Source organism: Ammospiza nelsoni, chromosome 5 (genome assembly GCF_027579445.1).
Source record: "Ammospiza nelsoni isolate bAmmNel1 chromosome 5, bAmmNel1.pri, whole genome shotgun sequence".
NCBI lineage: Eukaryota > Metazoa > Chordata > Aves > Passeriformes > Passerellidae > Ammospiza > Ammospiza nelsoni.
Window position 1 is genome coordinate 4,566,324 of NC_080637.1, and position 12,872 is coordinate 4,579,195.

At 41.4% G+C, this 12,872-nt stretch overlaps 1 protein-coding gene across 1 annotated transcript in view; it reads left to right on the plus strand.

The window, feature by feature from the left end:
- The window catches only part of TAF3 (TATA-box binding protein associated factor 3), a 116,111-nt gene extending 103,525 nt beyond the window's left edge, over nucleotides 1-12,586 (plus strand). Inside the window, exons 5-7 of the mRNA XM_059472309.1 lie at nucleotides 5,268-5,523; nucleotides 9,649-9,755; nucleotides 10,497-12,586. Of these exons, the coding sequence (XP_059328292.1) occupies nucleotides 5,268-5,523; nucleotides 9,649-9,755; nucleotides 10,497-10,611 (478 nt within the window). The 3' untranslated portion in view covers nucleotides 10,612-12,586. The remainder of the gene's footprint in view (nucleotides 1-5,267; nucleotides 5,524-9,648; nucleotides 9,756-10,496) is intronic.
- The last annotated feature ends 286 nt before the right edge of the window (nucleotides 12,587-12,872 follow it).

Genomic DNA, 12,872 nt, shown 5'->3' on the forward strand with positions numbered 1-12,872 from the left:
GAATAAGTGCTCAAAATTCATTTTCCTTGATAGAGAAGAATACCACATGGCAGGTGATGTTAAAGTGCTGAGGTCTTTTCACTTGCAAAATTGCTTGGGGCTTCCTTGGAGGTTTGGTGCATTCTGGCACTCCACAAACTCACAGGTTGGTCACAGCATGGGCTTGTGGAGCTTCTGTTTGCCAATATGACTTGTTTGCACAAAATAAAATATTCAGCAGGGCATGAAACAGCAAATAAATTTCCCTTTGTAAAAGTAATATGGGAATTAGCCTACATTACAGAGCTTAAATCACACTGATTCTCCTCCAGGGCTGGAATAAAATTTTCAGAATCACCTCTTATCTCTGAAGAATCTAAACCATATGGAAATTTCCTGATTTCCTTAGGTGTTTTTGACACTCTTACCCATAGGTCTTAGAGGGTTTAGGTTTTTTCTAGTGCAACAATCTCAGTTCCAGATGTGAGATTTTTCAGTAACAAAATAGTTACATGAAGGAATTTATATCAATAAGGGAATATCAAACCATCAAGGAATTTATATCAATAAGGGAATATCAAATCTAATAGATAATATGATGACTGATAATCCAAGTGAATTGCACCAGTTTCAGTTTTGTCAGTGCAGTTGTGTCATTTTCCTAGACACAGAGACCCATTTAGCTCCTTCTCCCTGCTTAAAAATGGGTCATGGGTTCAGAAAAGAATTAGGACTTTTCAAATGTTAGTTTTTTCCTCTGGGCAGAGAAGCAGCTTCTTGGGAGCTCTGCCTCTGAGAAACAAAGATTACTGGGATTTTTTTACTAGACCTTTCAAAGATCTGATACAGCATTTTTTGGAGCTCATTGCCCATAGCAATCATTCTGCCCTGTGGCCCATATCCTGTTTTTGAAAAGCCATTTCCTTTTGGTGCACATCTTCCCCCTGTGTTTAGGTGAAGCAGTCAATGGGGCTTTCAGCCGTAAGGATCAGAATTAAATCAAATAAATTACTTCCAAAGATAGGAAACCATTTCACACCTTAGAGCTTCATTTTGCTGCAGATGTAGCATGTTACAGCTCCTGCCACTTAGAGCTGATTAGAAACCAACTGACCTGTTGCAACACTTCAAATCTTGGTACAATTTGCCCTTTGCCTGCAAGCTGACACTTGGTGTTCATCCTCTTTGGGTTTGGAACTATAACTGTGAACAGGGTGATTGCCCTGGAGTGATGATTAAAAAGGGTTTTTATTCACTCTACCCTCCTGAGAAGCAGAAAAACTTCACTGAAGTTTTCTTCCTTCCCTTTGGAGCAGTGTTGGACACAATTTTAAACCAGTAGATAACACTGAATCTTTACTGTGAGGGTGGTGAGACACTGGCACAGGCTGCCCAGGGAGGTGGTGGCCTCCCTATCCCTGGAAGTGTTCAACATCATCTTGGATGGGGCTCTGAAAAACCTGGTCTAGAGGAAGATACCCCTGCCCATGGCACAGGGGTTGGGGCTGGAAGACCTTTAAGGTCCCTTCCAAGCCAATCCATCCTTTGATTCCATGAGATCTGGCTTCTCAGCTGAGATTCAGATATTACATGCTGTTGTCTTGGTGTAGTTGAGCAGAAATGGCAATGGAAGATCTCATTAACTTCTGATATTGGGTTGAAATGCTGTTTGCACTGGAACAGATTGTGAGAAAGAAAAATAACTTCAAAATGCCTTTGTCAGGAAGCTTTATGCTCTGCTCTTTCAGCAAAGGGGTTATAAAAAAACGACATGGAAAAATAATTGGTAATTGTGGTATTTGAGGATTTCTCTGTCCTTCCACTTGAAATTTCTCATCCCTTAGGTTTTTTCCCGTTTTTATTACATTTAGATGTCTTCTTGGTTACTACCAGGCACTCTGTGACAAATCAGTGCATGTGTTCAGTGATAAATACACTGAGGTTCTGTGAGCAGGACAGCTCCTGCTGGCATTTAAAAAGAAATCTAAAGTGAATTTAGGTTGGACACAACCAAACACACAGTGTTTACATTAATTCTGGGGTTTTTTTCAAGGGGAGTGGTAACCTGTAGTCACAATTTATGGAGGCTTTTTTACCACATCTATTCCAAAGGTGTTCTCACATCTCCTTTATTTTGGAGGAACTGCTTTGATTCAAAAACAACTTTTAATTGACCTTCTGTCTTTCAGTGTAGAATCTGTTCACGGTACATTGCTAGGCAAGCAGCCTGCAGAGAAATTCATTTCTTGTCTCACAATTCTGATTGTGGTGGTGGTGGTTGATGTTCATTTGTGTTTGATTTCTCAAACAAAAATACTCATTCAGCCTCAGTTTTAGAGTCCTTGGATTGGTGTGGAGAAGCAGGAGAATTTGTTTTATGTAGTATTGTACTGGCAGTCTAAGTGATGATTTTGGACACATGAAAACACATTTGGGAAAGAAGGTAACAATATGTGTGTGGTGATGTTCCAAGGAAGAGTTTAAATCCCAGCAGGATTCAGGTACCAGTTGGATCAAGGCTCTGCTGCAGTGAGAGCCGCCTACTTGCAGTGAGCTCTGTGCCTCGATTTTCCTGTCTATAAAACAGAGCTCATAAATCTTGCCATCATTTACATAGTGTTTTGATATCAGGTTTCTCTTCCAAGTCTGAAGTAACAGTAATTATTAGTCGTGGGACTGCTATTTCCCTTTGATTTCTCCCCACCTCCATATTCCGTGTGTGCAGCCCCTTCTTCAGGACAGGCTAAACCACCCTCGCTGGGATTACTCCATCACCTCTGATGGTGCAGCACAAAACCATTCATTTCTCCACTCTGGAGTCCAAAGTCTCTGAACTCCATTAGCCCAAGGGAGTGGTAGGCCCAAGCGTGCTCCGAAATGCCGATCTCCTGTTTTGATAAGTGAGCTCTAAAATCAAGATAAACAAGCTGCCCTATATACTGAACATGTCCTAATTGCACACTTGAGGCACGCCAGCCAATCCATGAGCGTGTGTCGCTCGCTAATGAATATTTGTACTTTTGGAAGCTTTCACATGTGGTGTTCCTTGCTGCTTCTGCAGTTATGAGCAGAGTGGCTTCGAAGACCCTGTGCAGGAGGAGAACCTGGCTTTAGACCAAGAAACTCTGTAATTTAATTTCATGTGTTAGCTGGGCATGGTCACTCTTATTCAAATTGTATTAGCTAATACTTCTTTCAAACTGTTTACACTGTGTGCAAAGTTGTGTTTAAAGCCCTATTAGCTAATACATCTCCTAGTCTAGACTTGGGGAGGGTTGACTCCCTGGAGAACTCCTAGCAGGATTTTGTTCACTTGCAGGAGGTAGGAGAGGGAGGCATGGACAGAAGGGGCAGTGATGTTTGAAATCATCCAAATGACTTCTGCTGTGCCAATATTTTGCTGTCAGTCCCTATCCTCGCTTTTATTATAGCTAGGAGTTTGTTTATTGAGAGATGGCTCTCCAGTTGTGAGGATAAATTTGAAACCAGGGGAGCACTGGCACCAACCACGGTCTTAGGCATTCAGCACTGGGAGCCAGGGCTGTCTCTGGAATGGGGAAGACACAGAAGAACCATTTGAGTTGGGTTTGGCAGTCTGGCAGGAGCCCCAGGAGACTTTCACTGAACCAGAAACACATCATGAGCCAAAGAGAAAACTTCCTTAGTGAGAGATAACAGTGGGGTTTTGGATGTTCCCCACCAACAGGAGAAGGAGGCTGGTGTTGATGCGTAGGTTGGCCTGATAGTAGAACTTCCTTCCTTCTGCAAGTCACAGACAACATAAATCAAGACTCCTGTACTTGGACTCACAGTCTAGCACCTTACTGACACATGTACAGAGCCTGAGCCCCACTTAGGTACCTGAAGCGATCACTGGGACATTTGTAGTGTGAATGTCTTCAGTGTTGCTGATGGAAGAATCATTTATCACCCATTTTCTTCTCCTGTTCACTCATAGAAGGTGTGATGCTGCAGCTGGGGGCTAGGCAGGGCTACCAAACTCATTGCTCTTGTTTTCTTTTAGTAAGTGCATTTTTACTGTAACTCAAAATAGTTCTGATTTTGTAGTGCATCATATCTTGTGAGAAAAAACACCATTATCTCAGGCAGACATTACCTGCTGTACTATTCCAAGCCTTTCTCAAATGATGGCTTGGAATTTCATTGGCTTGAAATTCCAATGTCTCTAATCATAGTGATACTGCCTTTGGAGTTGTGGAGTTGTCCACATTGACAGTGGAGCCAGACATTCCTGGTTCTCAGGAGTCATTGCAATTTGATTTTTGTCATGGTTTCTCTACTGATGTCTCTATTTTTTACCTTCTTAAATGATCCTTGTCCCTGGAATGTCCAACCTTTCTTTAAATCACCCTCTTCTTACAGTCCTGTCACAAATCAATCACACTCCCACAGTTACCATTCAAATATAAATAAATTAGTTAAATGATTTAAAAAAATGTGGTAAAACAAATCAACCTATCCTGTGTTTTGTTTGAGGTTTTGGTTGTTTTTTGGGGTTGTTTTTGTTCTGTTTTTTTAAAACATCCTTTTTCTTCTCTTTATGTTTCTAACCTATAGCCTTGTAGTAAGAGCTTTTTCTGGCTTGTCTGTGAAATTGCATGCACATCAGTAACACTGTGTATCAACAGTCATTAATAAAGGCTGGGTCCTCTATGTATCCCCCTTCCTGGGCAGGATTGTTCTATACAGTGTATTTACTAGAGCTACATCCTGTCTACTTCAGCTACTCGAGTAAGTAGCAATATTTTAACTGCTGAGTGTATAGTGTGCGTCATTTATTTGTCCTGACTAGATCCACTGCTGATTTCATAAACATTTGGGCAAAGAAATACCAAACTAGCAAATATTTGCAGAACCCCCTAATGTAGGACCTTAACAGGATGATATGGTCTCTCAGTTTGAAGATTAAAATCAGTGCTGTTCACAGCTGATTAACTTTCCTTTCTAATATTTCCCACAAAATTGAGCGAATGCAATAAAACTTAACGAAACAAGGTTTAGTAAAGGCACAGAGAATATTTATAAGACAGTGAGGTACAGACTGGCTCAGGGTGTCCTGGCACTCACTCTGTAATGGCTCTGTGCTTTATCCTGTAAATGGATGGGTGCAGCAGTGACAGCAGGGCTTGTGTGGGGTTGAAACAGCCTCTTTGGTGCCTCCAGGCTGACATGAATTAGCTGCTCTATATTTTCTTTCTCTCTAATGGATGATTGATCATTGCTTTCTCTCCCATCAGCTCTAACAATTCTCTGTGTTGCTCCTACAGAGTCATCAGCAAAGTGGTGTCAGCTCCAGAGGCCAAACCTTCCACTCCGGCGGCGCGGCCCAAAACGCCTCCGCCTGTGCCGTCACCGGTGCCAGCTCCTGTTCATGTCACCCCTCCTCCAGCTCCAGCTCCTCCTCCTCCACAGGCCACCATCTCACCTGTCCTCATCCCACCACCCTCCCCGGCCGTGTCAGCAGCTGGGGGCTCCAAGGCTCCCGTTCGGAGCGTGGTGACCGAGACCGTCAGTAATTACGTGGTAGGTGACACGTGCCGTGCTCTGTCCCATGCCAGGGGCATTCCTCCCTGGAATTGGTGAGCTCCTGGGTGGCTCATTGTCTCAAACTGATGGTTCCTGGAGTCCTGGTGTTGCTCTCTGTTAAACTGCTGTTTATACAGCCCTTGTTTCCACACACACGTTTGAGGGGTTAACAATTTAATTGAAATGCTACAACTTGGACTGAATTTTTCAGTGGTTCCCAGTTCCAAATTGAAGTTCCTTCTAACAAAACCACTTATATCCTATATGGTATTTTCTGCTAACTGAGCTAGAGTTGATGTTGCTCTCTGTTAAACTGCTGTTTATCCAGCCCTTGTTTCCACACACATGTTTTGAGGAGTTAACAATTTAATTGAAATGCTACAACTTGGACTGAATTTTTCAGTGGTTCCCAGTTCCAAATTTAAGTTTCTTGTAACAAGTCCAGCTATATCCCATATGATATTTTCTGCTAACTGAGCTAGAGCACTTTTTTTTGAGGTAGAGGTTTTTATAGGTGCTTTCAAAAGTGCTGAATTGAAACCTCAAATGTCAGACTCACCATAGATTTTGCTGTCAGTCAGGTAAAGTACAAAACCCTCATACAACATCAAGAACTTGACTTAGCCCTCATTTGAAATGTGTAGAGTCCACTAATCTCTTTCCTGGTTTCCTCGACATACAGAAATTGCAGATGTTTGTGCATCTCAGAAGTCTGTAGATTGTTCATTAGTCTGCACTTCATTTGTGTGTTTGACACGTGCTCTGAGCTTGGCCTGAGTCTGGCAGCATTCTTCATTCTTTTAGAAAAGTCTCTTGTGTACCATGGTGTAGGAACTGCATTCCCTCAAAGAATGTGGATATATGTCTGGGTAGGACAAGGCTTGCTGTGCTGCTGAGAATTTCTGCTTTAAATGCTTTGTGAAATGAAGTCCTGAGCATTCCTGATGCTTGAAAAGCAGCACAAGGGTAGCAGTGTTGTTATCCTCCCTGTCCTGGCTGAATTCCAGCTTGATTGGTGACACCTTGCTTAGCTGCAGTTTAAAAATCTCACCATTTAAAGCACCTAAAGCTTACTTTTATTACAGAGTTTGCCATGCTTGAATTGCAACATATTCATGATTTTTTTTTTAATTTTTATGAATCTTGATTTAGTATTGATTTCTAATATAAATCCACCCTGCATTTCTAATGGAAAGATGTTTCCCTGCTGGACTTAAACTGCTGTATCATGTTACTGCTCTCTATTTAAACAGCTGCTACATTTCACTCCTGAGTTAGTTACAGCACTGGACAACATCACACAGGCTCTGCATGTCCTTAGGGTGCAGGACACAGCCTCACCTCTGGTATCACAGTGTAAGCCCACAGTCACTCTTATTATTGCAGTCACTAGTATTGTTGTCATTGATATTATTACAGTAGTGCTCAAAGGTTTCAAAATTTACTTTAAGAGAAAAACATTTCCTCAATGCTCTATTACATCCCATTTTCTTCTGTAATTATGAAAAGAAGTAATTGAGAGATTATGGTAGTTTTAAAAAGAAAAGCCTTGCACTTTGCCTAGGTACTTCCAGTGGTAACACACTTAGCACCTTTATGGAGAATTCAGAGGATATGGAGGCTCCAGGTCGTTTTTGCTTTTCACAGACCCATGGATTATCACGGAATAGTTTGGGTTGGAAGGACTTAAAGACCATCTTGACCCAACCCCTCTGCCACAGGCAGGGACACCTTCCACTCAGTCAGGTTATTCAGAGCCCCATCTAGCCTGGCCTTGAACAGTTCCAGGGACAGGAAGTCCACCACCTCTCTGGACAACCTGTGCCTCACCACCCTTATTTTAAATATTTTTTACCTAATACACAATCTAAACCTAATGGTCTTCAACTTAAGACCATTCCCTCTTGTCCAATCCCTCCTTGTGAAAAATGATGTTTTACAACATTATAGGTGAAACTGAGGCTTTGCTGCATTAGGACTGAGCTATGGGCACATGCAGGGAGACACCTGATGTGACAGATTTATAAGTCAGAATGCTCAGAGAGAGGTTGGGGAAGAAGAAAATGATTAATAACTATTAGCCTCTTGTATAAAGGAAATCCAGGAGACAAAATCATTTTGCTCAGATCACATGGGAAAGCTGTTCTAGAGATAAGAGTGGAGCCAGTGTGACAGAGGTGCCCAACTCCCTTGTGCAGGGGAGGAGAGTGATTTTATAGTTCAAACCAGAAAGGATACACATCTCCCTGTTGGATAGCATCTCAGTGCATGTGCTCTGCTCATTAGCTCTCAGTGGTTTGTACTAACACAGCAACCAGCAATCCCACTCTGTGCCTCCTTGCATGACCCTTGGCTCATTAAGGAATGAGAAGTTATGCAATATTTTTAATATCCTTATTCAGCAGCCCAAATTCTTGTTTAACAAACAAGCAGAGGTTTCTGTGATTATGGACCACCCTGCCCCTCTCCAGCCCCTGAGAGCCTGAGGCAGGCGTCCTGCAGGGGAAAAAAATACCTGAAAAATTAAGTTTGGAAAAGTTAAGGTGTCTATTTTCTGATGGGGCAACATCTGGCAGTGCTGCCCACACCCAAAACAGGCAGCACCAGAAATGAGGTGCCTGTGCTGGGGGATGATGGGGGTGCAGCCAGGTGTTCAGGCAGGTTTTGTAGCCCTCAGCCCAACATCCCACAGCATCCCTTCTCTGCAGCACTGTGGCACAGCATCTCCTCTCTTCCCAGCAGGGTTATCCCACCAAAATGCCTCTGCACCTCTTCACTCTGAGCCCAGACACTTCATGTGGGGAGCAGATGCTTCTCCAGCAACTTAAAATGACTTTGCAGATGTGAGATTAGATGGTAGATAGGAATGATTATTGCAATCAATCAGCTTGGAAATTGAGTTAATTTTATGATGGTGCCTACTCCGTATCTCTGTTGGGAAGGGGATTGTTCCCTGGTTAGTATTCCTGGGACTTGTAGTTTTGAGTTTTAAACCACAAAAACATTCAAGGCTTTAAGAAGAATCAGGGAAGAGTGATGTGTTGGTTGCAGCTCTGGTACATTCCTATTGATTTTTCAGGAAGTGGTGTAAGATGTACAGACCACCATGTAGTGGCTTTTTTTTTTTTTTTTTTTTTTTACTAAGAACATTTGGAGCTTTTCATCTGCTACTTTTTAATACTGTGTTTGTAAGCTGTACAGATAGCAAAAAGTTATTGCCTGAGATATGTGTAAATGCACAAAAGCTGAGAACAAAACAATTTCTGCTTTTGAGATTCAGCGATAATGTGCAAATCTTCATAAAGGAGTGATGGAGTCAGGGTAATGCCCCAGACATTTTGTACTGTGTGCTGTTAATTGCACTCCTTTAGGTGGATTCTGTGACATTTTGCATGTATGTTTTTAGCAAAGAGCTGCTCAAGAGCCACTGGAAATCTAAAAATACAAACAATGGGTCGAGCAGGATATAAACATTAAAAAAATGCATATGATGAACCCGGTGAGCAGCTGCCCAGTACTGTAAATGATCTGCCTTTCTTGTTTCATTTACCCTTTAGTAAATTGTACTGCGACATAAATGTCATAAGGGGAATGGAAAGTTACTCAGTAACAACTTTTTTTATATCCTGATCTTATCAGCTCGTTGGAGTTGAAGACTTTGGCTAATAAGTAATGCAGCAATATATACACACGGCGCTGTATATTTTACATGCACATAAGAACTGTTATCTTACGCAGGAGGCTGCCGTGGCTCCTGCTTGCCATTAACAGGGTCGAATTTTAAAAGTATAGACAGAGAGGGAATTGTGTCCTTAAGCCCTGGCTCTGTGTGTGAATGCCTGTGCTTAGGTTGGGTGGTGTAACTGGCTTTACTGGTTTACAGGACAATGCAGGAAAATACATGATTTTGTCGTCATGAGCAGTGTAGGAAAATCAATTAAGACGTAACACTGAGCTCTCATGATCAGAGAATTCACACATAACAACAGGGGCTGCTGAATGGCTTAGCCAGATAAGCAAGAAACATTTTTTTTTTGTTGGTGGTTTTTTTTTTTTTTTAATGTCAATTTTCCTGCCTGCTTAGCCCTGAAAACCAGCTAACTTTGCTTTTCTTTGCACCAGATCCGAGACGAGTGGGGTAACCAGATCTGGATCTGTCCTGGCTGTAACAAGCCAGATGATGGCAGTCCAATGATAGGTTGTGATGACTGCGATGATTGGTATCACTGGTAAGTTCCTCTCATCCATCCTGCTCTGCCAGTGCCTGGCAGATTGGGGCTATGTTATTAAAAACCCCTTTTTTTTCTAATAGTTCATGACGTTGGGAATATTTAAATAGCTTTACTGTGTCCAATTTAATAATCTGGAAGATATTTTTATCTCTGTTGCTCTGAAATTTGAAAAGGCAGATTTTAAGCTGTGAAGGAGAGTTACTTTTTAATTAATGGGCATTGGTGATAACGGTTGTTTTTGAAACTGCTGGGAAATATTGCTGATTCCGGTAATTTTGTGAGAACTACAGGATTATGAGCACAGTGTATACAGATAGACAGTTCAAATTATGAAGCATTGTATGAACAGTAATATAAATGTCAGCTCTTATAAAAAGGTTAGGGGAAATTAATCACTTTTAGGCGATATTTTTTTTAAAAGCTACATAAAATCATAAGGGTTTTTTGCAGATGCGTTAAAGAAGCGTTTGAAATTATTTTAAATCTAGTGTATTACACCTGAAAGTGCACTTGTATTTTCTACTAAAACAACACTTTTTATCTGAGTATCCTTTTGATTCTTCTCTTTTGTTTCAAAGCAAGAGTTCTTAGGTTTTAATCATTATATTTGTTAAGATAATTGCTGTATTAATCTGAAGCCAGATCCAGTCTCCCACTGGCAAGTTGCATTTTTTGGAGTAAGACACAAAAGCAACGTTACCCCACTGAGATGATGTGATATTTTCCTGTCCTTCACAGGCCTTGCGTTGGGCTTACGGCTGCACCCCCAGAAGAGATGCAGTGGTTCTGCTCCAAGTGTGCCAACAAAAGGAAGGATAAAAAACACAAGAAGAGGAAGCACAGGGCACACTGAAGGCTTGGCAGGGACTGAAATGGTGCGGTCACCGCGGCACCTCCCGCCCTGACTCGGCTGCAGGAGGGATCCACCCTGCCAGGGTCGTTTGTGTCCCTGCAGTGAATCAGGGGCGAGGAGATGCCCTTGCTCAGGGGCTGTTGGGTTTCACAGACTGTCCGAGCCCAGGGCGTTGGATTTTGGTACATTCTGATGCTGTTTCTTCCCCCTGGCAAGGGGAGTTTGCACAGAGCGCCGTGAAGGCTTCGGTGGTTCCCAGGACCGCTCCGCTCCTGTGGCTCGGCAGCAACGCAGATGAATGTTGTAAATACAGATATCTGTCCTATTCTTTCTCGATTTGTTATTAATCCCTCTGGAACCTTTGCAGTAAGGTGCTGAGAGGAGGAGAAAATGTAAATTGCAGTAAGTTGTAAACTGAGACAACCTTCTGGAATGATTTCTGTAGTCTGGATACAGTTCAGCCTCGACTCTTGCTGAGCCAGATAATCATAATGTGGAAATAAAAAGTGGCTGGTAAATATTTTTGTGATGAGAATATATGAAGCTTTTTTCCTTGATTTTTAGTACTAACATAAAATAAACATGTTCAAGCTTTTGTGATATATCTTCTATTTTTTAAAAGAAAAGTTTCTATTGTGTCAATTTTTTTCTTCTGTGTGAATTTCTTTTGGTGGACCTGTAATATATTTTATACATTGATTTTTGGTTTGTTTTGTTGTTTTTTTTTTAAAGTCTTTGTCAACGTAACTTTTCATTGCTTGTACATTTCATCAGTGTGTAAAAACACTTCCCATTAAAAGATTTTCACACGTGTAAATAGCTGATATTTATAAATAATTTTTTTTTAATTATTTTTTAGGGCTTGAGGATTTTTGTTGTCATTTGTCCGAGAATACAAACCTAGCAGCTACTAAAAGCCCGTGTGACAAACGCCTGTCCTCATGGCTGTGAGGGATTGGTGAGCTGTGCCCCAGCTGTGCGTGCACGAGGAGGTGGCCAACATCATAATTAGGCCTTGATTCAGATACTTAAACATGTGGTAACTTCTTAAGAAGTGAGTAATCCTATTGCCTTCAAGGAGCCTGTTCCCACACTTGGTTATACATGTGCTTAAATGCCTTCTGAATTGGGAGCTTAGGCCAGGGGGCTCTGCACTTCTGGTGGCAGCTACAGCATGTTAATCTGTAGCTGGAATGGGCTTTTTTTTTTCCATTTTTCTCCTGTTTTTTTTTTTTTTTTAAGTGGTTAGTGAGTTTGCCAAACCATCATATTTAGGTAGAGGAGATGCAGGTGTGTTCCTCTGCTTTGTGTATCCCCTTGGAAAGACCAGTAAACTGGATCCCAGACACATTCCCCCTTGAAAATGTGAGGGGAAGGTGCAGAGAAACTGAAATAAAAGTCAGTGTTAGATATTGTGGTGCAATGGGTCTCAGAGCTAAATAAGAATAAATCTTGAAAACAATTCATGCCTTTTGTTTTCTAATCAATTTTAGATTGCATTGGTTAATTTGGGGATATTTGTATTTTAAACCAATGCACTGAGAACGTCTGATGTTGGAGAAATATGACCCTTTAGCCTGTTGTGCAGATATTAAGAGTTATTTTTTAAATGCATCCAAATTGATATTAATGAGAGTGAATTAGTCATGTTTTTAAAAGTACCAGTCTAGTTAGGGAAATGAGGCTTTGCTGATAGAACTGTTAAATTGCAAATCAGTGGTGATATGGATGAAATTGGTTTATTAAAAGTGCACTGTTACCTGCTTTGTTCAATGCCATCTCGTTTATATTCCGTCCCTGTTAATTACCAGTCAAGAAAGTTCTTGGGTTTGATTTTTTTATTCTGTTTTATTTTGAATTGTTGGATGTTGCATTGCTGATTTTTGGTTTTTTCCACATGTAATGTGCAGACATACAAAATACGCCGTCTTTGGTCATTTCTGGTTGCAATAATAAAGAAATTAGCTTTTGGTAAGTTGTTTATGCATTTCCTCCTCCTCTCCATGAATCAGAACTTCTCACATTTAATCAGCTGAATTACTCAGGATGCCATGGGAGGGCTGAACTTGTCCCACTGGATGGTTGTTCAGCTCTTTCTCTGCATGCTTGGCCTTGCTGCTGCTGGGTTGGTTTCTTAACCTGGCTTTTATGATTTTATAAATGACCCCTGTGGCAATAAAACCAAAGCATCATTTTCAGGAGGCTTGTGTGGCTGAGGGGATTAGTAACAGGAGAAGGGGCCCTTCACCTCCGGGTCATCA